At 46.6% G+C, this 26,874-nt stretch overlaps 1 protein-coding gene across 1 annotated transcript; it reads left to right on the top strand.

Annotated features, from left to right (window-relative positions):
* Positions 1–4,030: 4,030 nt before the first annotated feature.
* Positions 4,031–25,823, top strand: LOC137570955 (lactoylglutathione lyase-like). The gene is made up of 6 exons (XM_068279642.1): positions 4,031–4,128; positions 13,740–13,822; positions 15,759–15,899; positions 18,520–18,584; positions 22,483–22,572; positions 23,556–25,823. The coding sequence occupies exons 1-6, from the start codon at positions 4,069–4,071 to the stop codon at positions 23,648–23,650; spliced, it is 534 nt and encodes a 177-aa protein (XP_068135743.1). The 5' UTR covers positions 4,031–4,068; the 3' UTR covers positions 23,651–25,823.
* Positions 25,824–26,874: the final 1,051 nt, after the last annotated feature.

The following is a 26,874-nucleotide window of genomic DNA, read 5'->3' as shown; positions in this document are numbered from 1 at the left end:
ATGTCTGGCTATACAGCACTGAGATGCCAGAAGCTTCATACCTGATATACAGGGAGAGACTGATCACCTGATCTGCCACGTATTGCACAGTGTATGTCTGGCTATACAGCACTGAGCTGCCAGAAGACCTGATATACAGGGGGAGACTGATCACCTGATCTGCCACAAATTGCACAGTGTATGTCTGGCTATACAGCACTGAGATGCCAGAAGCTACATACCTGATATACAGGGGGAGACTGATCACCTGATCTGCCACAAATTGCACAGTGTATGTCTGGCTATACAGCACTGAGATGCCAGAACCTGATATACAGGGAGAGACTGATCACCTGATCTGCCACATATTGCACAGTGTATGTCTGGCTATACAGCACTGAGATGCCAGAAGCTTCATACCTGATATACAGGGGGAGACTGATCACCTGATCTGCCACGTATTGCACAGTGTATGTCTGGCTATACAGCACTGAGCTGCCAGAAGACCTGATATACAGGGGGAGACTGATCACCTGATCTGCCACATATTGCACAGTGTATGTCTGGCTATACAGCACTGAGATGCCAGAAGCTACATACCTGATATACAGGGGGAGACTGATCACCTGATCTGCCACAAATTGCACAGTGTATGTCTGGCTATACAGCACTGAGATGCCAGAAGCTACATACCTGATATACAGGGAGAGACTGATCACCTGATCTGCCACATATTGCACAGTGTATGTCTGGCTATACAGCACTGAGCTGCCAGAACCTGATATACAGGGAGAGACTGATCACCTGATCTGCCACTTATTGCACAGTGTATGTCTGGCTATACAGCACTGAGATGCCAGAACCTGATATACAGGGAGAGACTGATCACCTGATCTGCCACTTATTGCACAGTGTATGTCTGGCTATACAGCACTGAGATGCCAGAAGCTTCATACCTGATATACAGGGGGAGACTGATCACCTGATCTGCCACATATTGCACAGTGTATGTCTGGCTATACAGCACTGAGCTGCCAGAAGACCTGATATACAGGGAGAGACTGATCACCTGATCTGCCACATATTGCACAGTGTATGTCTGGCTATACAGCACTGAGCTGCCAGAAGCTTCATACCTGATATACAGGGAGAGACTGATCACCTGATCTACCACATATTGCACAGTGTATGTCTGGCTATACAGCACTGAGCTGCCAGAACCTGATATACAGGGAGAGACTGATCACCTGATCTGCCACTTATTGCACAGTGTATGTCTGGCTATACAGCACTGAGATGCCAGAAGCTTCATACCTGATATACAGGGGGAGACTGATCACCTGATCTGCCACATATTGCACAGTGTATGTCTGGCTATACAGCACTGAGCTGCCAGAAGACCTGATATACAGGGAGAGACTGATCACCTGATCTGCCACATATTGCACAGTGTATGTCTGGCTATACAGCACTGAGCTGCCAGAAGCTTCATACCTGATATACAGGGAGAGACTGATCACCTGATCTACCACATATTGCACAGTGTATGTCTGGCTATACAGCACTGAGCTGCCAGAAGCTTCATACCTGATATACAGGGGGAGACTGATCACCTGATCTGCCACGTATTGCACAGTGTATGTCTGGCTATACAGCACTGAGCTGCCAGAAGACCTGATATACAGGGGGAGACTGATCACCTGATCTGCCACATATTGCACAGTGTATGTCTGGCTATACAGCACTGAGCTGCCAGAACCTGATATACAGGGAGAGACTGATCACCTGATCTGCCACTTATTGCACAGTGTATGTCTGGCTATACAGCACTGAGATGCCAGAAGCTTCATACCTGATATACAGGGGGAGACTGATCACCTGATCTGCCACATATTGCACAGTGTATGTCTGGCTATACAGCACTGAGCTGCCAGAAGACCTGATATACAGGGAGAGACTGATCACCTGATCTGCCACATATTGCACAGTGTATGTCTGGCTATACAGCACTGAGCTGCCAGAAGCTTCATACCTGATATACAGGGAGAGACTGATCACCTGATCTACCACATATTGCACAGTGTATGTCTGGCTATACAGCACTGAGCTGCCAGAAGCTTCATACCTGATATACAGGGGGAGACTGATCACCTGATCTGCCACGTATTGCACAGTGTATGTCTGGCTATACAGCACTGAGCTGCCAGAAGACCTGATATACAGGGGGAGACTGATCACCTGATCTGCCACATATTGCACAGTGTATGTCTGGCTATACAGCACTGAGCTGCCAGAAGACCTGATATACAGGGAGAGACTGATCACCTGATCTGCCACATATTGCACAGTGTATGTCTGGCTATACAGCACTGAGCTGCCAGAAGACCTGATATACAGGGGGAGACTGATCACCTGATCTGCCACATATTGCACAGTGTATGTCTGGCTATACAGCACTGAGCTGCCAGAAGACCTGATATACAGGGAGAGACTGATCACCTGATCTGCCACATATTGCAAAGTGTATGTCTGGCTATACAGCACTGAGCTGCCAGAAGCTTCATCATACCTGATATACAGGGGGAGACTGATCACCTGATCTGCCACATATTGCACAGTGTATGTCTGGCTATACAGCACTGAGCTGCCAGAAGACCTGATATACAGGGAGAGACTGATCACCTGATCTGCCACATATTGCAAAGTGTATGTCTGGCTATACAGCACTGAGCTGCCAGAAGCTTCATCATACCTGATATACAGGGGGAGACTGATCACCTGATCTGCCACATATTGCACAGTGTATGTCTGGCTATACAGCACTGAGCGGCCAGAAGCTTCATACCTGATATACAGGGGGAGACTGATTACCTGATCTGCCACATATTGCACACTGTATGTTTGGCTATACAGCACTGAGCTGCCAGAAGACCTGATATACAGGGAGAGACTGATCACCTGATCTGCCACATATTGCACAGTGTATGTCTGGCTATACAGCACTGAGCTGCCAGAAGACCTGATATACAGGGAGAGACTGATCACCTGATCTGCCACATATTGCACAGTGTATGTCTGGCTATACAGCACTGAGCTGCCAGAAGACCTGATATACAGGGAGAGACTGATCACCTGATCTGCCACATATTGCACAGTGTATGTCTGGCTATACAGCACTGAGCTGCCAGAAGCTTCATCATACCTGATATACAGGGGGAGACTGATCACCTGATCTGCCACATATTGCACAGTGTATGTCTGGCTATACAGCACTGAGCTGCCAGAAGCTTCATACCTGATATACATAGGGAGACTGATCACCTGATCTGCCACATATTGCACACTGTATGTCTGGCTATACAGCACTGAGCTGCCAGAAGACCTGATATACAGGGAGAGACTGATCACCTGATCTGCCACATCTTGCACAGTGTATGTCTGGCTATACAGCACTGAGCTGCCAGAAGACCTGATATACAGGGAGAGACTGATCACCTGATCTGCCACATATTGCACAGTGTATGTCTGGCTATACAGCACTGAGCTGCCAGAAGCTTCATACCTGATATACAGGGGGAGACTGATCACCTGATCTGCCACATATTGCACAGTGTATGTCTGGCTATACAGCACTGAGCTGCCAGAAGACCTGATATACAGGGGGAGACTGATCACCTGATCTGCCACATATTGCACAGTGTATGTCTGGCTATACAGCACTGAGATGCCAGAAGCTTCATACCTGATATACAGGGGGAGACTGATCACCTGATCTGCCACATATTGCACAGTGTATGTCTGGCTATACAGCACTGAGCTGCCAGAAGCTTCATACCTGATATACAGGGAGAGGACGCATTACAAATGTAAAACAGAAACAAAAAGCAAAGCTAGGAAGTGGCGCATCCAGAAGTGCAGCATTATTCTTGTGCTGATATATGTCCCCCTGCCTGTATGACTAGTTTCAGAGTCACCACCCTGGAGCCGCTGCTGATTGGCTGGAGAGTGTGAGCTGGGTGTGTCCAGGTGTGGAGGTGTCAGTCTGGGAATGATAGGTGATGATTAGTAGGTGCCGTGCCAGGCTGTGACATGGAGGAGACACCAGAGACCTGTGATACCGGTGCACAGAAGCCTGACCCAGATACACAGGTATTGCCTGTCCATATATATCCTATACATTCATCATACACCTCTGTGTTCCTGTACATATAACTACTCTGTGTGTTATCATATATCCCTCCTCCCCTACTCTGTATGTTATCATATATCCCTCCTCCCCTACTCTGTGTGTTATCATATATCCCTCCTCCCCTACTCTGTATGTTATCATATATCCCTCCTCCCCTACTCTGTATGTTATCATATATCCCTCCTCCCCTACTCTGTATGTTATCATATATCCCTCCTCCCCTACTCTGTATGTTATCATATATCCCTCCTCTCCTACTCTGTAAGTTATCATATATCCCTCCTCCCCTACTCTGTATGTTATCATATATCCCTCCTCCCCTACTCTGTATGTTATCATATATCCCTCCTCCCCTACTCTGTATGTTATCATATATCCCTCCTCCCCTACACTGTATGTTATCATATATCCCTCCTCCCCTACACTGTAGGTTATCATATATCCCTCCTCCCCTACTCTGTATGTTATCATATATCCCTCCTCCCCTACACTGTATGTTTTCATATATCCCTCCTCCCCTGCTCTGTATGTTATTATATATCCCTCCTCCCCTACTCTGTATGTTATCATATATCTCTCCTCCCCTACTTTGAATGTTATCATATATCCCTCCTCCCCTAAACTGTATGTTATCATATATCCCTCCTCCCCTACACTGTATGTTATCATATATCCCTCCTCCCCTACTCTGTATGTTATCATATATCCCTCCTCCCCTACTCTGTACGTTATCATATATTCAACATACACTCTGTATGTTATCATATATTCAACCCCTTACTCTGTATGTTATCATATATTCAACCCCTTACTCTGTATGTTGGGTTTCTCAATGTTGTATCTTGTTATAAATATCTGTAATAACGGATACAAAATAATGCTATGAAAACAACATGTAAACATTGTTCTGGCGTTAGTAATATTCATACTGATATATTGTTTTTCTCTTCATGTACGTTCTATATCAATAAACTTTGATTGTGAAAAAAAAAAAAATAATGCTATGAAAAAAAATTAGTCATGATTTTTTTTTTTTATTATTATTTATTATTTATGTAGTGCTGACATCTTGCACAGTGCTTTTGTCGCTGCATAAATACAGATGAGAGCAGTCCCATGGGAACAATTGTTTTGATACCATCAGGAAGCCCTGAATTTTGTTAAAATAAAGTCTTGTTCTGCAGGCTACACTCGCAGTCTCCCGCCAATTATTCACAAACCTTAAAGTGTACCAGAGATTAAACAAAGTAAAGATTTGCTACTTACCCGGGGCTTCCTCCAGCCTTATAAGCTCAACTGAGTCCCACGCCGTCCTCCCGCGATCTGCCGTTCAGCCGCGATCAGCCCCGGTAACTGGCTCAGTCACCTCAGTCAGGGTCTTCTGCGCATGTGCGGGAGGTCCGGCATGCGCTGAAGACCCAGACTGGACCTGACTGAGCCTGTTACCGGGGTTGATCGTGGCTGAACGGCAGACCGCAGGAGGATGATGTGGGACTCAGACGTGTTTATGGGGCTGGAGGAAGCCCCAGGTAAGTCTCAAATCTTTACTTAATTTAATCTCTGGTTCACTTTAAAAGCTCCCTCAAAACTCACTTTTTCCGACAAACATAGTCCATCCCTTTTTAACCTCTGGCCACGTTGTACTCCTGATAGATATCCTAAAACACACTGCCTCTAAGTATGCTTATTGTATACTACCCCACCTCTTGTTTCCCCCTATTCCTGTAGATTGTAAGCTTGCAAGGGCAGGGCTCTCTCACCTTTTGTGTCTTGGAATATGTTATACATTTTATTCATCATGTTACTTTTGTCACGTAATTACCAAATCTGTATTTTGTATCGATTCTGTATTTTGTACCAACTCTGTATTTTGTATATTGGTGTATACGATTGTCTGTATTAATGTGTACTCCATGTTTGTTTCTTACTTTGTACAGCGCCACAGAATATGTTGGCGCTTTATAAATCAATATTAAACCTCTCTGAAACCTGATATGATCCAGGAAAAGGTAGCAGATCCTAATTACATAACAGAACATTTTAGTTGATACAGTTTCCTTTTTGATCACTTTCTGTATCCCCACCAGAAATTCAAGATCTTCAGAAATCGTGTGTGTGTGTGTGTTTGTACACAAATAATGTGACAGCATGACTAAACCATGGTACACACATCCAACTTTGATTGGCCAATTTTACGACCGACATGTAGTATGAGCGCTTACCTACACAATCTGTTCATAGTATGCAATAGCTGTTGGCTCTCATTCTACATGAAAGTGGTAATATTGGGCAATCAAAATTGAAGGTGTGTTACACATATCCCATTTTGATTGGCCAATGACTGAACAATGTTACCACATCCATGTAGTATGAGGGGCTACAGATTTTGAATGCTCTGAAATAATCGTGCAGGTAAGCTCTAGGGATGATCGGAAAGTGTAATTTCTGTTCCGCCGGAATTCCGCCAGAACCAAATTCCGTTGCCATTGCATTCTGCCGGTATTACGCGGGATTACGCGTTCCGCTGGTAAAATTAAAGGTATTGCAAAGGTAATGCAATATTAGCCAAGCGTAGGCCATGGGACCTACTTACTGGCTGTTCCACCGGAATTTTTTTTTGCGCCGCAGAAGTTGTCGCGACTCATGTAGGCTATGGGACCTAGCGGTGGTTCCACGGCGGTCATTATAAGTTTGGTTTGAAGCCGCAGGAGTTGTCGTAGGCCATGGGACCTAGCGGTGGTTCCACGTCGGTCATTATAAGTTTGGTTTGAAGCCGCAGGAGTTATCAAAGGCCATGGGACCTAGCGGTGGTTCCACGGCGGTCATTATAAGTTTGGTTTGGAGCTGCAGGAGTTGTCGTAGGCCATTGGACCTACTGGTTCCAAGGCAGCCATAAAAAAATTGTGAATAGCAGGAGTTGTCGTAGGCCATGGGACCTACTGGTTCCACGGCAGCCATAAAAAAAATTGTGAGTAGCAGGAGTTGTCGTAGGCCAATGATTGTAGTCAGTATAATAGTCATTTTATGAATCAGTGAGAGGGGCCTTGTATTTGTCACTGATCCATGACTCATTTTTATGAAGGTTAGCATGTCCACATTGTCTGTGGACAGACTGGTCCGTTGGTCGGTGACCACCCCACCTGCAGAGCGAAATACTCGCTCAGAAAGATCACTGGCGGCGGGGCATGCAAGGACCTCCAGTGCATACTGAGCGAGTTCAGGCCATGCATGCAGTTGTTTGGTCCAATACTCCATGGGGTCATTGTTACTCTCCATATAGTCTGGAGCACTGGCCGACCCCAAGTAATCATTCACCATACGGGCCAGCCACTGGCGGTGACCACTTTGTCCGCTGGTGGTGCTGCTGCTAGGAGTATCTGGCACTGGCTGGTAAAATTCCTTCAGCATACTCAGCAGGTTCACAGATTTGGTAATGTTGCTGCTGCTGGGAGTGGGACCACCAGACATTTGCTGAGTATGATGATGACGAGGCTTGGTAGCTTGGGCCCGGGATACAGGTGCAGGAAACGCATCTTCTACCCAACGAAGAAGGGCATCCCGGATCTGGGTCATCCTGGCATCTGCTTGGGAGGGGGTATGAACTGCCGCATTTTCCCCTTGCACCGGGGATCTAAGATGGTGGCCACCCACATGTTGAGCCTTGATTTTAATTTTTTAATCCGGGGGTCTTTACTGAGGCACTGGATCATATGTGCAGCCATGCGGAAGAGATGTCTGCCATGAATCGCCTCTTCCTGGCTGTCAGAACTGTCATCATCATGCTCCAGCTCCACGTCAAAATCTTCTTCCCACCCCCGGACAATGGGTTCTTCCGCAAGCTCTGCCTCCTCATCCAGGACTGGAGCATGCCCACTCACACATTCACTTGACTGGCCACTGTTCAGTAGGGCTTCATCCCCCTGTTCGACCAGTTAGTCTAGAGCCTTTTCCATCATCAAGACAAGAGGGAGCACCTCCGATATGCTGCAGTGCTCCTCACTGACCACTTTTGTGGCCTGCTCAAACGGCTCCAATACTTTGCACACCTGTCCAATCAGCTGCCACTGGTCCCCAGTGATGTAGTCCAGTGGCCCTGTTCTGGTGGAAGATGCCTCAGACAGGTATAGCCTGACCGCCATGCGCTGTTCCCACAGCCTTTCCAGCATGTGGAGGGTGGAGTTCCACCGCGTCGGGCAATCTGAAATAAGCCTGTGCTGCGGCAGGCTATGGCGGCGCTGCAGCAGTTTCATGGCCGCGGTGGCAGTTGCGCAGCGACGGATGTGGGCTGATACCTTTCATGCTGAGGCCACAGGATCCTTCAACCCGTTAAAAGTGTTTAAAAATTTCTGGACTACAAGGTTGAAGACGTGGGCCAAGCAAGGTAAGTGGGTGTAGCCACCTTCCGAAATAGCGGCCAGCATGTTGGCACCATTATCGGACACCACTACACCTGTGTCCAGTTTTCGGGGGGTCAGCCACTGCCAAATCTGATCCTGTAAGGCTGCAAGGATTACAGATCCGGTTTGCCTGTTCCCCTCCATGGATTCCATTTTCAGCACTGCTTGGCATCGATGGTGCTGCAGACCAGTGTAGGAGCGGGACCACTTGCTGGGAGGCTCAGCAACGGCAGACTGGCCCTGAACAGAATGGGTAGCAGAGAGAAGTGGAACAGGCCTCCCCTTCAACCCACGTGGCAGCACCCTCCTCAGCAGCACCATGGAGGGTGACCCAGTGGGCGGTAAAAGTCAGATACTTTCCCTGCCCATGCCTGCTGCTCCAGCCATCCATGGTGAAGTGCACCTTTCCACCAACAGCGTGATCCATAGATCGTTCGACACACTCCACAATGTGCTGGTGAAGGGCAGGGATAGCATTCCTAGCAAAATAATGGCGGCTGGGGATCCGCCATTGTGGAGCAACACTGTTTATCAGTCTGCGGAAGGGGGCACAGTCCACAAACTGGTAGGGCAGCAGCTGTTGGCCTAACAGCCTTGCCAGGAGAGCGTTATTTTTAACAATGAACGGATCAGCTGCAGGGAGCATCCACTTCCTCTGCAACATTTCTGGCACAGAGGCCTGACGCTGGAACACTGGCGATTCAGAGGACACCAAGGGTGATGACGAGGTGCTTGCTGAGGTGTGGAGTCCTCTACCAGTCTGGCTTACAGAGGGAGTTGAACTGAAATGGGACTGAGCAGGTTGGATAGAGACAGGAGTCACAGGACAAGTAGAAAAAAAGAGGAGGGGCCTGTTGCTGTTGCTTTTCCTCCACCCATCTTATTGGAATTTTTCACATGTTCAAACTCCCGTCTGTGGTGGATACGCAGATGGCTTATCAGCCCTGAAGTGCCGAACCCGCTGCCCGATTTGCCTCTGCTCACCGATTTACGGCACACAGAATAGACTGCCCTGGATTCATCCTCTTCCAGAACAGTAAAATAATTCCATGCAGGGGACGTGCGTGCACGTCCAGCAGTGGTGCGAACTGTTCTAGCACCTCGATCCTCAGCATTGGACTGCTGGCGGTTACTGACAGACGGAAAAGCACTTGCAGGCTGCTGGTGGCCAACCGTCTGCTCTGTTTCTACAAGCTGCTCACGCCTGCCAGTGCCCAACCCAGTTGGATCAGTCGCCTCATCATCAAAAATATCAGCCAGTTCAATGAGTGACTCTTCTTCTGGACTCTCCACCTGGCCACCAAACACCTCTGTAGTTAACTGATGTTGACTGGTGACACTGGATGAAGCGATCACAGTGGCCATTTCTGTCACCACAGAACCCACCACTTCTTGGGAGCTTGGTCCCATGGTCTCCTCCAATGCCTCCTCCCAAACGTTCTCCACATCTCTCTCAGCGATGTAGGTGTGCTGTACTTCTGGAATGGAGTACTGGGAGGAAACAACCTCGTCAAGAGAAGCAGCTGTGATCAGGTTCTGGTCAGGAGGAACCTGGCGGACACTACTGGTGCTGCTGCCACTAGCTTGAAAAAATTTTTCCTGCGTGCTGCAAACACAGGGAAGACTTTTCTGACCAGGGGGGAACGCTTCCTGCTGCTGCTGCCACCCTCAACCTGATCACGTACTTGCCGTGATCCACCAGCACCACCATCACTCCACTTCCTTTTAGGAGTGTCAGTAAATTGCTGCTGCTCTCGCTCCATTGTTTTGGGGCCAAAAACATTATTGGAGAAGGGGTATGAGCGACAGAGCAGATGAGATTACAAAATAAGGGGATGAAATAAATAAGAAAATAAATTAAAAAAAAATGAATAAAGAAAGAAAAAAATAAAAATAAAAAAAACTTGCACTACACTCACTCAACTTATCAATCACTAATCAATCAATCAACTAACTCACTCTCACTCTGTCAAACACTAAGCCTGCGGCCTGACTGGCTCTTCAGTACTAGCACACTACACTACTATCTATCACTCAAACTACAATCTACTGTAACTCTCTCACAAATACAGCTAGCTTACTACTACTACAGCTCACACTCTAACTCTCTCTCACAGAGTCTTTAAAAAAACTTTTGGTTTATATATAGTCTTGAAAAAGACTTTTGTTTTATGTTAAAACAACTAGTATGGGTCTGTCTCTCCTCTGTCTCCAACACCAGACTGAAACCCACAAGCTTTGTGACTGCACACCTCTCTTATATACTAAATGGGTGGAATAGGTGCTGATAGGTAGCTAGGGAGCTAGTTGCTAACCAGTGGCGTAGCTAAGGAGCTACGGGCCCTGATGCAAGTTTTACATTGGGGCCCCCCAAGCACTCTATACATAACAAATGATACGGCGCATCAAAACCAATGGCAAATACAGTGTCAGAGGTACAAGAAGGGACTGGGGAACAGCTTGTTAATGATTACCACTATTCAAAGTATCTATAGAAGTGATTATTATGAGCACAGGACCAATAGAGAGCTAATACTGCAGTTGAGTGGGGGCCCCTCTGGCCCAAGGGCCCTGATGCGGTCGCAACCTCTGCACCCCCTATTGCTACGCCCCTGTTGCTAACGTAGGATTGGTTGGTAATTCTTAAGGCTCTAATTGGTGCAGAAATTCCTATTTTCATGCAGAAGTCTGTTTGTTAGCCTCTGTCTACAGTGTCTAGGGTGTCTAGGGTCTTCCTTGTGATTGGTTGCACAGGCGTAGGGATCGCTATAGCAACCATAGCATTGCTATAGGGCCCGGATCCCTTCGCTTCAACTGGGGGGCCCGCCTGTCCTGCAGCCTATTTTTGTTTCCTGCTTTTTTTTTTTTCTTTAATCATGGGCCCAGGGCCCATTCAGGATTGCTGGAGTGAGCACCCTCGCCCGCCCCCCCCCCCCCCCCCCTTGCAGCATTGCAGCATTGCAAAGAGGCTGGCAGGTGAAATGGGACTATTTACCACCTGCCGCCTCTTTGCATATCCCTCCGCCTGCCGACACTTACTCCATAGTTCTGGCCTGGCCCGGAACACAGAAGAGCAGCGCTGGCTATGGCTCCGCCCCTCCCACATGTAGCTCCGCCCCTCCCGTGTGTAGCTCCGCCCCCTTCCCGTCTGTCTGCCCGGTCACAGCATCGGAAGACAGACACTGTGAGTAACTGGCCCAGAGAGAGAGAGAGAGAGAGAGAGAGAGAGAGAGAGAGAGAGAGAGAGTGTGTGTGTGTGTGTGTGTGTGTGTGTGTGTATATTGTGTGTGTATGCATGCATGGTGCGTGTGTGTGCAGGGGTGCCGCCAGGGGCCTCACGTTTTTAGGGGCCTCAGAAGCTCCTTGACGTCATTGTGACGTCACACTGTTGCCCGCAGGCCCAGCACTGACGCTGCGCCAGCCAGTTCACAGAGCAGGGCTACGGGAAGATGGCTGCCGCCGAAGCCCTGCTCTGGAGACTATTTGTGTCTCCAGTACAGGGCTTTGGGCGCCATCTTCCCATAGCCCTGCTCTGCCTGACTGCCAGCGCGGGTCCGCGGGAGACTGCAGGAGGAGGAAGAGCAAGATCTCCGGGGGAGCTGCTCGCCAGAAGACGGCCGGAAGAGAAGACTTCTTTCAGGTGAGTACATTCTCTTTTTTTTTTTCTGAAATGTGGCCCAAACTGCGTTAATTATCTGATGAAATGTGGGCCAAACTGCGTTAATTATCTGATGAAATGTGGCCCAAACTGCGTTAATTATCTGATGAAATGTGGCCTGAACTGCATTTATTATCTGATTAAATGTCGCCTGAACTGCGTTTATTATCTGATGAAATGTGGCCCAAACTGCGTTAATTATCTGATGAAATGTGGCCCGAACTGCGTTTATTATCTGATGAAATGTGGCCTGAACTGCGTTTATTATCTGATGAAATGTCGCCTGAACTGCGTTTATTATCTGATGAAATGTCGCCTGAACTGCGTTTATTATCTGATGAAATGTTGCCTGAACTGCGTTTATTATCTGATGAAATGTCGCCTGAACTGCGTTTATTATCTGATGAAATGTCGCCTGAACTGCGTTTATTATCTGATGAAATGTGGCCCAAACTGCGTTTATTATCTGATGAAATGTCGCCTGAACTGCGTTTATTATCTGATGAAATGTGGGCCAAATTGCGTTTATTATCTGCTGAAACGTGGGCCAAATTGCGTTTATTATCTGCTGAAACGTGGGCCAAACTGTGTTTATTATCTGATGAAATGTAGCCTGAATTGCGTTTGTTTTCTGCTGAAATGTGGCTCAAATTGCGTTTGTTTTCTGCTGAAATGTGGGCCGAATTGCGTTTGTTTTCTGTTTGTGTTGGGGGAGGGAGAATTTACCCGGGGGGTGAGGGGGGCCCATGAAAAAAATTTGCTATGGGGCCCAGTGATTTCTAGCTACGCCCCTGATTGGCTGCCAAAAATTTGCATTCCGCCGGAATATACATCATTCCGCAGAAATTCCGCCGGATCGCTAGAGCAATTCCGTTCAGATGCGACGGACCGGATTTGCCAATTTCCGACCGGAATCGCGGAAATCTTAATTCCGCGGAATCTAGCGACCATCCCTTGTAAGCTCTCATACTACGTGGATGTAGTAACATTGATCAATGTTTGGCCAAACAAAATTGTATGTGCGTACCAGGCTTTAGGTGTGGAAAGTTGCACCTGAACAAACCAAAAGTCTTCTAGAAAAAGTCCTTTGCACAGATGAGACCAAAGTAGGGATATTTAGCCGTAATTCACAGCACCACATTTGGCAAACACCAAACACAGACTATCAGCAAAAACACCTCATACCAACTGTGAAGCACAGTGGTGGAGGAGTAATGATTTGAGCTTGTTTTGCAGCCATAGGACATGGGCACCTTTCAGTCTCTGAGTCAACCACAAACTCTTTTGTAGAATAAAGTGTTCTAGAGTCAAATATGAGGCCATCTTTGTGACAGCTAAAACTTATACAAATGTGATGGAACAGGACTAAGATCCCAAACACACCACCAGCATATCTAAAACACAATGGCAAGAATGGGTCGTACCAAAAAATAATAACTACAAACATCACTAACTTTTTGCTCACTACGCTGTACATCTATCATGTGCTAGTGCTAACATTCTTGTTCCTTTTCAGGACTTTATCCTGCAGCAGACCATGCTACGCATTAAAGATCCAGAGAAATCTCTACAATTCTACACAAAATGTCTCGGAATGACGTAAGTTGATAGCTTGAGAATTTGAGACACCTATACATCATTCAGTTCAGCTATATAACCATTAAAAGTCACTTCGCAGAAAAAGGAAACAGAGGCGCCAACAGGATAAAATATGCTAAAATCTTTAAAATTTCTAGGGAGGCAGTGGTGGTCTTACCTCCCCGAAATTTTAAAGATTTTAGCATATTTCATCCTGTTGGTGCCTCTGTTTCCTTTTTCTGCGATACTTGAGTCCACCCCTGTTGAAGGGGTGTTATACTCTTATTCTTCCGATCTACAGAGTACGACATCTTAATCTTGAGTGGGGACAGGTCTTAAGGTGGCCATACACTGGTCGATTTGCCATCAGATTCGACCAACAGATCGATCCCTCTCTGATCGAATCTGATCAGAGAGGGATCGTATGGCCAACTGCAAATAGATTGTGAATCGATTTCAGCCTGAAACCGATCACAATCTGTGGAGCTGCCGCGGCTGCCGCCCCCCCCCCCCCCCCCCCCTGCATACATTACCTGTTCCGGCCGGCACAAGTCCCCTGGTCCCCGCTGTCTTCTTCTCCGCTCCGGGCTCCAAACCGTTCCTGCAGCTACTGAACTTCTTGTTCATGGGAAGTTTAAACAGTAGAGGGCGCTCTACTGTTTAAGCTTCCTGCCGGGACAGGAAGTTCTGTGTAGCTGCAGCCGGTCCGGAACCCAGCGCGGAAAGTAGACAGCGGGGACCAGGGGATGCGCGCCGTCCGGAACAGGTAATATATACCCGCTGTATTGCGTCGGTCATCGGGCATTCGAACGCTGCTATCGACGCACTCCCGACCCGCCGGCGATCGAGAAAAATCTTCCGCACGGATGGATCGACGGGAATAGACGGGAACTATCGATTTCGGACGGAAATCGATCGTTCTGTCAGCGGTGTGCGCGGCGATTTCACAGCCGATTCGATCACTGTGATCGAATCGGCCGTATATCGGTGGAAAAATTGTTAGGTGTATGGGCCCCTTAAATCTCCTCACCTGCATTTACAGTGGTGGTGACCCTGGTTTGTGAGCCTTATTGTTTACTTACTTTCAATTACCCCTTATTATACATACTACACTATATTGGGCTCTCTGTGTCCTTTTTCTCTTTGTATTAAAAATCACTTGGTTGCACTTTAGCAGAAGACACTGTAAGGCGGGTTTCACACTTCTAACCGGCTAAAAATAGCCTTTGGAGATTTCCACGGTAATGTGCGTTAATCTCCCTTTTGGCTGCAAGCCAAGCAGGAAGTGAGGCTCTCTATTGCTCACATCCTGTAGCTGGAATTCAAATTGCAGCAAGCGTATTGAAAAAATGTGCTCCCGTGCATGCGCGACGCAAGAGGAACGCCGAAAAAATGTAAAAAGCTGCGCTGCCATAGTTACATGACTTCTAGTCGATGCTTTTCACCACGCAAGCCAACCCCTAAAGCACTGTTGCCTGTGCATCAAATTTGTGACTTCCAGCGCATCGCATCACACCACACCATGTATGAAATGCCCCATAGATTTACATTGGTGTAGTGTTACCCTGCGGCAAAACAGAGTAACACAATGCCTTTGGGGTCACAGGGTAAACCCTCAGTGTATAGAGAACTGCCATGGCAGTTATCCACAGTTGCTGATAAGAACTAATTAGACCCTTTAATCTTGCTAAACAAACACAGTACAGTGGAAATCTTCTGCAACCATATGTGGAATAAAGACTTTTAATTGTGTGCTGTACTCAGGTCCTGTAGACTTCCTGGTTGGGCAAGTGGAGAAAAGCATTTAGCCTTGGCTAAACAAACTAATAGTAGCCGGCCGTGTGACCTGGGCCTTGGACAGAGTCCTCCAGTATGAAAGAGCAGCATTTCTTTGTCTATATTGGAAGGTGTGGTAGATTATTGTAGTTTCTCTCTCTGTGTTCTTGTTACATCGCAGTCTCCTGCACAAGCTTGATTTCCCATCTATGAAGTTCTCTCAGTATTATCTGGGTTATGAGAGTAAAGAGGACATTCCGGAAGATCCAGAGCAGAGAAAAGCCTGGACATTCTCACGCAAAGCCACTCTGGAGCTTACCCAGTAAGTTGTGTGCATCATGTTATACCTGTAGCATCTTTATGATGTGCCTGCCCTCTCACTAAACACATATAATTTGTCATGGGTGACCATCTCCTCTACCACTAAAACCTCTGACAGGCTCTGACATTGTACATAGCCAGGATAATTCCTGATGGTGAGCAGGATGAGCATTCTTCACCTGCTTGATGCTTGGGTTTCTTGTTAGCTAATCACTAATTATGAGATGGTCTCACAGAGCTAACATGCTCCTGCAGTTGTCAGTGACTCAAAATTATTTGTATCTCATTGGCCATCCTTGCTCCCCAATATCTGCCAGCAGTCATAGATGGTTCCCAATTTCAGGCAGTAGTCAAAGGTGGACCCACTATCAGCCAGCAGTCATAGGTGGCCCCTTATATCAGCTAGTAGTCACAGGAGACTTCTAATATCAGCCTGCAGTCATAGGTGGCCCCTAATATCAGCTAGTACTAGTCACAGGAGACTTATAATATCAGCCAGCAGTCATAGGCAGCCCCTAATATCTGCCAGCAGTTATAGGAGAGGAGTCATAGGAGACCCCAATATCTGTTAGCAGTCATAGGTGTCTCCCAAATTAGCCAGTAGTCACAAAAGACGTCTGATATCAGCCAGCAGTCATAGGTGGCCCCTAATATCAGCAAGCAGTCATGGGAGACTCTCAATACTTGCCAGCAGTTATATGTGACCCCCAATATCTGTCAGCAGTGACAGGTGATCCCCAATATCTGCCAGCAGTCGTAGTAGACCCCCAATATCTGTCAGTAGTCATAGGAGACCCCCAATATCTGCTATCGGTCATAGAAGACCCCCAATATCAGCAGTCACAGGAGACCTCTAATATCTGCTAGCAGTCATAGGTGCCCCCCTCCCCATTATCATCCACCAGTTATAAGTGGCCCCCAAAGTCGTTGGTGATTCCCAATACATGCCAGCAGCCACAGGATACCCCCAATATATGCCAGAAATCATAGGAGACCCACAATATATGCCAGCAGTCATAGGAGACCCCCAATATCTGCTAGTAGTCACAGGAGACTCCCAATATCTGCCAGCAGTCATAGGAGACCCCCAATATCTGCTAGTAGTTACAGGAGACTCCCAATATCTGCCAGCAGTCATAGGAAACCCCCAATATCAGTCATAAGTGGCCCCCAATATCTGCCAGCAGTCATAGGTGATTCCCAATATATGCCAGCAGTCTCAGGAGACCCCCAATATCTGCCAGCAGACATAGGAGACCCCCAATATCTGCCAGCAATCATAGGAGACCCCCATAAGTGGACCCAATATCCGTCAGCAGTCCCAGGAGGCCCCCAATATTTGCCAGCAGTCATAGAAGACCCCCAATATCTGCTAGCAGTCACAGGAGGCCCCAATATCTGCCAGGAGTCATAGGAGATTCCCAAATATGCCAGCAGTCACAGGAGGCCCACAATATCTGCCAGCAGTCATATGTGACCCCCAATATCTGCCAGCAGTCATATGTGAACCCTAATATATGTTAGCAGTCACAGGAGACCACCAATATCTGCCAGGAGTCATTGGAAATTCCCAAATATGCCAGCAGTCACAGAAGGCCCACAATATCTGCCAGCAGTCATATGTGACCCCCAATATCTGCCAGCAGTCATATGTGAACCCCAATATCTGTTAGCAGTCACAGGAGACCACCAATATCTGCCAGGAGTCATAAGAGATTCCCAAATATGCCAGCAGTCACAGGAGGCCCCCAATAGCTGCCATAAGTCATAGGTGACCCCAATATTAGCCAGCAGTCATAGGTGTCCCCCAATATACACCAGCAGTCATAGGAGACCCCCAATATCTGCCAGCAGTCATATGTGACACCCAATACCTGTTAGCAGTCACAGGAGACCGCCAATATCTGCCAGCAGTCATAGGTGACCCCAATATCAGCCAGCGGTCATAGGTGTCACCCAATACATACCAGCAGTCATAGGTGGCCCCCCAGTATCTGTCAGCCGTCACAGGAGACCCCCAATATGAACCAGAAGTCATAAGTGTTTCTCAATGCCGACCAGCAGTCAGAGGTGATGACACATTGTGGGAAAGTTCAGACACAATAGGGTACTGAACAGCTGGGACATTGTCGAGTTAGATTTGACAATGGCACCACCTACTTTCTTTGGCCCTTGTCCTTCCCCACCACCAATGATGGTTGAGGAGATAGAAATAATTTCAGGTTAATTCAGGGTTATTCAAATTGTGTATGCAAGTTTGCAGCTTAAATGTAGACCAATCAAATCCCACCAAGGTGGCATTTGATTGGTCCATTTTCAATCCGAATGAGTTTGCATGCAAGATTGACATAAGCATGCCTCAATTGGGAATTATTTGCATCTCATTGACCAGCCCTACCCATCATCCTACTCCAAGGGCCCCATGGTTGTGTTTGCACCACAGGCCAAAGGGCCTTAGCCCTCCCCTGGGCTCATGGATGACAGAGGAGGAAGTCATGAAGACATTTTAGCAGGAGCTGGCAATCTCTCTGTATTAATGGCTGTGTGACTACACCAGTCACCCCATCTAAGGTCATCCTTATGACACAACTCACTTCCTGTCTGTCTTGTGTGTCTTCCAGCAACTGGGGATCGGAGAACGACGAAAAGCCGTTCCACAATGGAAACACGCCACCTCTGGGGTTTGGTACGTGGTGATGGTTTGAGACATTATTATACATTACATGATACATAATTACATACAAAGAGATAAATTGGGGCTAGCACTGTCCATCCTCACAGAGATCCACAAGATCCACCATTTCCCGCGTTGAGATGACTGGAAGCGTTTGTCTCAATGTGTTTACCATTGATTACCATTAACTGAGCACATTTTCAGAGTGGGTGCATGCAGCTTCTAGCGTCAGTGGTGTTCGCTGAATCACGGCCCCATACCTCCATAGGGGCTTAAAAAGGGTTGCGACATTTGAGCATGCCTTAAAGGGAACCTTAACTGAGAGGAATATGGATGTTTACTTTTAAACAATACCAGTTGCCTGGCAGTCCTGCTGATCTCTTTGGTTACTGTAATGCCTGAATCCCACACCTGAAACAAGCATGCAGCTAATCCAGTCTGACTTCAGTCAGAGCACCTGATCTGCATGCTTGTTGAGGGGCTGTGGTTAAAAGTATTAGAGACACAGGATCAGCAGGAGAGTCAGGCAACTGGTATTATTTTAAAAGGAAAAATCCATATCCTTCTCAGTTTAGGTTCTCTTTAATGGCTGTATTAACTAGCCCTTAAAACATTTTTTTTTTTAGTTTTACTCCTTAGGGAAACAAAAACAATTAAAATACATTCCTGCCTACCATGAATATCTTGGCACAGTAAGCAAGTGCTGCATTATTGCTGACGGCCAATATTCAGTCAGTTAATTCTAGCACAGCATTCCCTGACTCCATGCTGGAATATGTGCGGCTGGTTCTCGCTTGGTAGATGTTCGAACCTTTGTACAGGATTGGTGATTCTTTCCTCTTTCACTTTAAAAATGAGATTCTGGTCACAGATTTCTCGCAAGTCTCACCCCTCCTCTGGAATCCCCTTTCAAAGCATATCTGTCGCTCTTCCGCCTTTGGATTTTGGATATTTAAAGTAAATCTGTGAGATTGGGGAAGTTGAAAAATTATACTTACCTTGGGAGAAGGAAGCCTCTGGATCTTCAACCACTCCTCCACCAATCCGTTCACGAGCAGGGACCCCAGAAGCGCAGCCACACTGCATCTGCACAGTAACACGGACCCTCTTGGGCTTCAGTGGAAAAAGCTGAGCCAGAGCGGGTCTGTGCACGAGATGTCGACAAGCGGATTTTCAGAGGGGACAGCAGAGGAATAGAGAGGTGGAGGGGGGCGGGGAAAACCTCTCCATCATCCAGAGACTCCCCTATATTGAGGTAATTAGCCAGATCGGGCATTTTTTTCACTACAGTTTTCTTTTAGAGAGAAACTATAGTGAAAATAACATAATGAATAGCATTTCTTAATTTTTAAACAATATTAATTTATAGATTACTTAGTCAGTGTTTGCCCATTGTAAAATCTTTCCTCTCCCTGATTTTATATTCTGACATTTATCACTGGCGGTGACATCTTTAGATCTGCCAGGTGATCTGTACAGAACGTTCATTACTGAGAGTTCTATGCACAGAGGGAGATACTGGTTGCTTGGCATTTGGAAACAGCTGTTATTTCCCGCAATGCAATGAGGTTCACAGACAGCAAACTGTCAGGACCATGGTTATGACATCACATTGTGGGAGGGGTTTCACCACAATATCCACCATACAGACCCCCCCCCCCCCAATGATCTATTCGAGGAAAAAGGGAAAGATTTCTCATGGGAAAGGGGGTATCAGCTGCTGATTGCAAATCCTTGGTTAAAGTTCCTATTTAAGCACTACCTCAAAACTACTAAATATGGGCCTATTTCCACTGTTGCAATTCCCAATAGGCTTCTGTCCGACAGAACAGAATGCAGCAAAAACTCAAGCCACGCATGCAAATCCCTATAGCCATGCATGGTACGGCTGGAGGGATTCTGAAGTGTTCTGGCATCTCAGCAAGTCCCGGCGTGTCTCGCAAGACACATACCAGCACAGTACAAATGGGCCCTTAGGCCATTCCCCTTGCCAAGTTGTGCTCCTTATTACATAAAACCTAAAGCTAGCTCTAGCTATACATAGATATAGTAATGTATATTCACAGGCAGCCGATTGGGCCAATCAACGTGCGGGGATCAAGTCCGTTAAAGCCATTGGACCCATCAAGGCTCAGGGCGGGAGGAGTGGAGCGGTCGCGGCCGTCAACTACAAGGAGCGCACGTAAGTTACCAGCGCACTCTATGCTGCACTATCGCAGCATAGCGTGCACTGAGCTTGCGCTCCTCTCATTAAACTGTACTGCTTTAGCAGCGCATCTTGATGAATGAAGCCCTTTGTATATGACCCTCACCTCTGGTTTTCTCCCTATTCCTTTACATTGTAAGCTCGCATGGGCAGGGCTCTCTCACCCTGTTGTGTCTTGGAATCTGCTATGCATTTTGTTCTTTATGTTACGTTTGTCACTGTTATTACAGTACATCTGCCAATTCTGTATTACCAGTAATCCCCCCGATTCTTTTCAAAGCAGCTACGAGGTGAAATAAGCATGTGCTTTTTTATTTACCTGGGGCTTCTTCCAGCCGCTAGACGTATGTGTGTCCCTAGCTGCAGCTGTGGTCTGTCAGTCTGTAATGGATCGCCCACCCATTGAGCAGAAGCGCATTCCGCGCATGCGCAGAAGCCTGATAGGCTGACAGCGGGACACTGGAGAAGACTGCAGCTGCATCGAGGAGCGCAGGCACTTCAGGCATTTCTAGGGGCTGGAAGAAGACCCAAGTAAGTAAAACAGCACATTCTTATTTCACCTTGCAACTTAAGAATCCACCCCGCCGCACCCCCACTCACCGCATCTCTCCTTCCCCCACACTGCTAGAGCAATAGGCAGCAGTAAGATGTGCGCGGATCACTGGATCCACAACTTGCATTATTACAACTGCCGTTTAGTAGTCTATATTAGTGTCTATATTTTGTGTATAGCATTGTGTGTATTGTTATGTACCCCACGTTTGTTTTTTACTCTGTACAGCGCCATGGAATATGTTGGCATTTTTTAAATCAATACTAATAATAATTGTACAGAGCGCATAATCTCTTTTAGTGTATACAAAGACAAATAGGCCTACATCCTGGTAACTATTTTCAAACCTTACTAACCGGTATTTAAAAAGAGAAACTCCGACCAAGAATTCAACTTTATCCCAATCAGTAGCTGATACCCCCTTTTACATGAGAAATCTATTCCTTTTCACAAACAGACCATCAGGGGGCGCTGTGTGACTGATATTGTGGTGAAACCCCTCCCACAAGAAACTCTGAGGACCATGGTACTCCTGGCAGTTTCCTGTCTGTGAACCTTGTTGCATTGTGGGAAATAGCTGTTTATAGCTGTTTCCAATTGCCAAAAAAGCATCAGTAAAAATGTCACCATGTAATAAATGCCAGAATGTAAATCAGGGATTTAAAAGATTTTACTATGGGCAAACACTGACTAAATCATTTATACATAATTATTGTAAAAATGAAGCACTTTTTTTATTACATTATTTTCACTGGAGTTCCTCTTTAAATCTCCCAGCATACAAGTACTCACAATAAGTTTGATGTGACTTTTGTTTTACCTATCTTTAGTATCTTTACATTTGCAAAGTGCTGAGATATCTGAGAAAAAAAAACTCAGGCGAAAAAGTTAATTGGCTAAGGGCCATAGTACCACCAATGGACATAACATTCTGTGTTCATTGCCACTGCTGGATAACTGTGATTGGCTTGCTATGGTTCAAGTAATTGCAAGCAGCCAATCAGAATCTTCCTTGTACCCAACTTTCAGTTTTTAGCCTTTCCTTCATAACTCCCACCCCTGCTTAGTGCTGATTCCTGCATAAAGCTTGTTAGCTGTGTGTGTTGCTTGTTTCCGCTTGTCCGTCATCCGCTGTGTCCTCCTGTCCGCAGGTCACATAGCAATCTCTGTCCCAGACGTTCACGCTGCTTGTGAGAGATTCGAGGAGCTTGGAGTCACGTTTGCCAAGAAACCAGACTTCGGTATTTATCTTTACTTAATAGACGGTAACATACGGTAACTTTTCTGTTCTGTTATTGGAGACATGCATATACACGTTGTGGTAGCAGCAGGACGATTTTCAACATAGTTTTATGCTAAAATCTATTTTAAATCTGTGTGTAGTGTGTGGGCAGGCCAGGCCCGGATTTATATCACAGGAGCCTATAGGCACAGATGTCCTGGCCCCCTAGACTTCGCCCTCCATGGGCCTACAAACCCTTGCAGAACCGCACCGCAAGTGTGCTGGCTGGCCCAGCTGTCACTTCTCCCTTACTTACCTTGCCCATGATAGGTAGCTACCGGTGTTCTTAGCATTAGGTAGCCAGAGTTACACCTGATTGAAGAGAGATTGCATCAGTGAAATGCTGAGAGCTGGATGAGTAAACTCTCCTTCACGATCAGCTCGGGACTCTCCATAGGAAAGGGGGGAGGGAGGCACTAGAGGAGGGGAGTGAGCCACCTTTCCATCATTGGGCGCCTGTAGGCATGTGCCTACAGTGCCTTATGGTAAATCCAGCCCTGGGGTAAGCAATAGACCCGTCCCTGATCAGATTTGTTTAGAAAGGGATCTGTCTGATGGTCGATCTGGTGTCAGATCGAAAGTTGTTAATACTTAACGTAAATCTTCTGCAGCTGATAACTTCTCAAGGACAGAAAACATTTTCAAAGGTGTCTGGTGCAGTAATTTCTCAGCTAATAATGCTTCGGACAGTCTGATTACAAAGCTGTTCATTGCCAGAGTGTAAAGTTTAGAGCACACAGAAAAGTAACAATTGCAGCACGAGTTTTGAGTCTTTCATGAGAACTGTATACAGTATTACTCAGCTAACAGCCGAGACACTCCTCAGTGATTATGACTGTCGTCAATGGATCTGGGTGTTCCCGGCTTCTGTATGAGACACCCGAGGAGAAAACGCTGAAACCTGTCATATAACCGCTGGTATTCATGTCTGTTCATTTTCAGGGAAAGTGAAAGGATTGGCGTTTATCGAAGACCCGGACGGCTACTGGATTGAGATTTTCAACCCGCAGACTATAGTGTCCGTCCTAAGGTTATAAAGATCAAACAGCAGCTTTTATATGACTGATGAACTTGGAGGCTTGCAAACATCATCTAACAGGTCTGACCAGTCTGAGAGCTGCCGGCAGGAAATTCCTGCAGAACAGAACAGCGACGGAGATGCTGAAATGGTCATTTGTGTTGTTACATGGGGAAGACTGAGGTGATGGGGATTCTGGGAATAACCTGACCTCTAAGGACTCTGCAGGCCTGATGTGTCCACACTCCCTTCAGCCACCAATCCGATTCCTTTATGCCCTGAAATCTCAAATTTGATTGGGTAGCTTGGAAGCGTAACTGGCCCATCAATATATGAGCAAATGTCAAATTCACTGAAAATCCAAAGATATACTCTAGCAACAAAAGTTGTTTAGGTAATGCCTTTAATGACTAACTACAAGAGTTTCTTGCAAGCTTTCAAAACTTTAAGTGGAACTGAAGATAGTTGTAAAACAAACAGTTTCACTTACCTGGGGCTTCTGCAAGCCCCAAGCAGCCGTCCTGTCCCGCGCCGGTCCTCCACGATCCTCCGTTCTCCCGTCGCTAGCTACTTTCGGTTTCACCACTGGGCCATTGCACCTGTGCGGCTCTGGACACGCGTATCCTTCTTCGTGTTCCAGTCCACAATAGCACTATTGCAGACGGGAACACGGAAAAAAGGATAAGCCTGGCAGGGCTGCGCAGGCGCAATAGCCCCTCTACTTACAAATCGAGGAATGAAACGGAGCGGCGGCAGGGAATGGAAGATCGTGGAGTACCGGCGCGGCACAGGATGGCTGCTGGGGGCTTGCAAAAGCCCCCGGTAAGTGAAACTTTGTTTTAAAATTATCTTCAGTTCCGCTTAAGTTTCTTCTTCATGCATGATAAAGAACTGGATCAGAACTGTACAAAGCTGTTTCATGCTTGAAGAAGAAAGGGTCCCTGAAGCGATTAAAATTATTTAAAATGAATAAACACATGATTTACCTGCAAATGATTATTACATACTTACCTCGCTATCCGTTTCCCCCAGAAGCTTGCCATTTTCTTTGAACAATGATTCCTTCCAGTTCTGACTAAATCTAGTCAGATTTGATTCTCCAGAAGCTGAAAGCATTAGGACGCTTTTTCACTAAATCAGTTGCTGTGAGTTATAACTAAAAGGACAACTGACGCGCAAGGGTCCATGCTTATGTCCATGCTTCCCTATGGCTCAAGTGGGCGATATTACAGGTTAACGGAGTGCTGACCCAGAAGCTGTTACAGGGTCATCATTATTTTTAAAATAGAGGACAGAGAATTCCATGGATCACAGTGGACAGACAGGACATGGGAGAGGAGAAAAAGATTGATGAGCAGACTATGCGGGAAGTAAGCATGACCTGTGTATGTTTATTTTGACTTATTTTTTTCAGTTCAGGATTGCTTTAACCCTTTCAGGCAGAGAGAGAAAAAAAGGAACACAGCCTAGTTATTTGCGTGCTAGGCACTGTACATACACATCATAAACACCAGTAGCTGCGCACAGAGATTACTGCAAACAAATCTCTTTCCTCTCCAAAAAGTAAAGTCCTATAGGTAGACAATCCAATACTCTTCCTAAGTGCCAGGTCACTCTGCAATGGCCACCTTCGGCAAGATGTCACCACCACCACACTCCACGCAGTGGGCACTCATTGCTCTTATTTGACCCTCTGCTAGATGGGTCTTCAGTGCCTATGGGGTCATCAGGCCGCCCCCTGCCACTCAAGGAATCTCATCTATTCAGTTCAGCTAGTTGCAGGATCAACATCACATGCTACGTCCCCGCACTTCCGGATCAGATGGGGGGAAGGGGGAGGATGTAGAGATTGGGTGTAGGTATAAAGCAATAAGGTAGTTTGGGTCACGCACGCGTCTGATGAGTAGCTATAGCGATGAAATCGGTCAAGCTTACACGACCAGATTTTAGCAGCCTACAAGCACTACAGGGCCCAGGTGGAGAAGCCACGGGAGGAGAATCGAGTCAGCAGCAAAGCCGACCTGGTGGCCTACGATTGGGTTAGAGCCCATTAAAACTCTGTGCCCACCACTAAGCCCATGTTTGTAAGTTTGCACACTTTTAAAAAAATAAATTGGTTTTACAGTATTGCGCTATGGGAGCTCTGATTATGTTTTAGAGGTGTATGTGATCCTGCAACAAGCTGAACTGAGTGGACGAGATTCCTTGAGTGGCAGGGGGCAGCCTGATGACCCCATAGGCGCTGAAGACCCATCTAGCAGAGGGTTAAATAAGAGCGGTGAGTGCCCACTGCGTGGGGTGTGGTGGTGGTGACATCTTGCCGAAGGTGGCCATTGCAGAGTGACCTGGAACTTAGGAAGAGTATTAGATTGTCTACCTATAGGACTTTACTTTTTGTAGAGGAAAGAGACTTGTTTGCAGTAATCTCTGTGCGCAGCTATTGGTATTTATGTTGTGATTTGATTTAAAGGAGCAGCGCACCACCATTGAATTACCACCCTTTTTATTATATTAGCGCAGTTTTTTTTGTGTACTGTACATACACGTCTATCTCATCATGTTACATGTCACCTCGGGTATCCTTTAACTCTTTCAGGCAGAGAAAGAAAAAAAGGAACACAGCATAGTTATTTGTGTGCTAGGCACTGTACATACACATGTCTAGCTCGTCATGTCACATGTCAGTTCCGGGTATCCTTTAGAGTTTTGAAAGTTTGCAAGGAATTTTTTTCCAGTTGGTCATTAAAAGTATTACCTAAACAACTTTGGTTGTTATGTCTTTGGATTTTCTCCATGACTGGACCACATACAAATGGCCAAATATTGATACAACCCAACTGGTGCCCAATTACAACATTCACCCTAACATTCAGGCAGGGGCGTATCTGGGTAATATAGCGCCTATGGCAAATACTGAAATTGCGCCCCCCCCCCCCTTCCTCAGTCGGTGCCCCCTTCCCCTCTAAAAACTGCATCCTTTCTCGCATACATGTGTTTCTTGGGTGTTTAGGCTCAGGATATTGCTGAGGTTACTTTTTTAAAGATAGCTCTCATTATTCACTCTCTGTCCTCTTTTCTAACACTAAGCCAAGTGCGCCCTACATGCATAAGTTAAGTAGCCATGTTTCCCAGATAAGAGTTAATCTGATCTGAGGTCTGAATGACAGAGAGGCATGGAGGCAGGCAGGACAATGCCGCACAGGGGCAGGTATGGCGGCACAGCACAGAGCAGACATGGAGCCC

Source organism: Hyperolius riggenbachi, chromosome 4, assembly GCF_040937935.1.
Source record: "Hyperolius riggenbachi isolate aHypRig1 chromosome 4, aHypRig1.pri, whole genome shotgun sequence".
NCBI lineage: Eukaryota > Metazoa > Chordata > Amphibia > Anura > Hyperoliidae > Hyperolius > Hyperolius riggenbachi.
Note: the sequence above shows the minus strand (reverse complement) of the source record. Positions and strands in the feature narration are given on the sequence as shown.

What these genes read in the sequence shown, in the direction of transcription:
- LOC137570955 (XM_068279642.1), top strand. Translation starts at nt 4,069, where the DNA reads ATGGAGGAGACACCAGAGACCTGTGATACCGGTGCACAGAAGCCTGAC. An exon ending in ACAAAATGTCTCGGAATGAC is followed by an intron (nt 13,823 to 15,758) that starts GTAAGTTGATAG and finishes GTTACATCGCAG; the next exon opens with TCTCCTGCACAAGCTTGATT. An exon ending in GCCACTCTGGAGCTTACCCA is followed by an intron (nt 15,900 to 18,519) that starts GTAAGTTGTGTG and finishes TGTGTCTTCCAG; the next exon opens with CAACTGGGGATCGGAGAACG.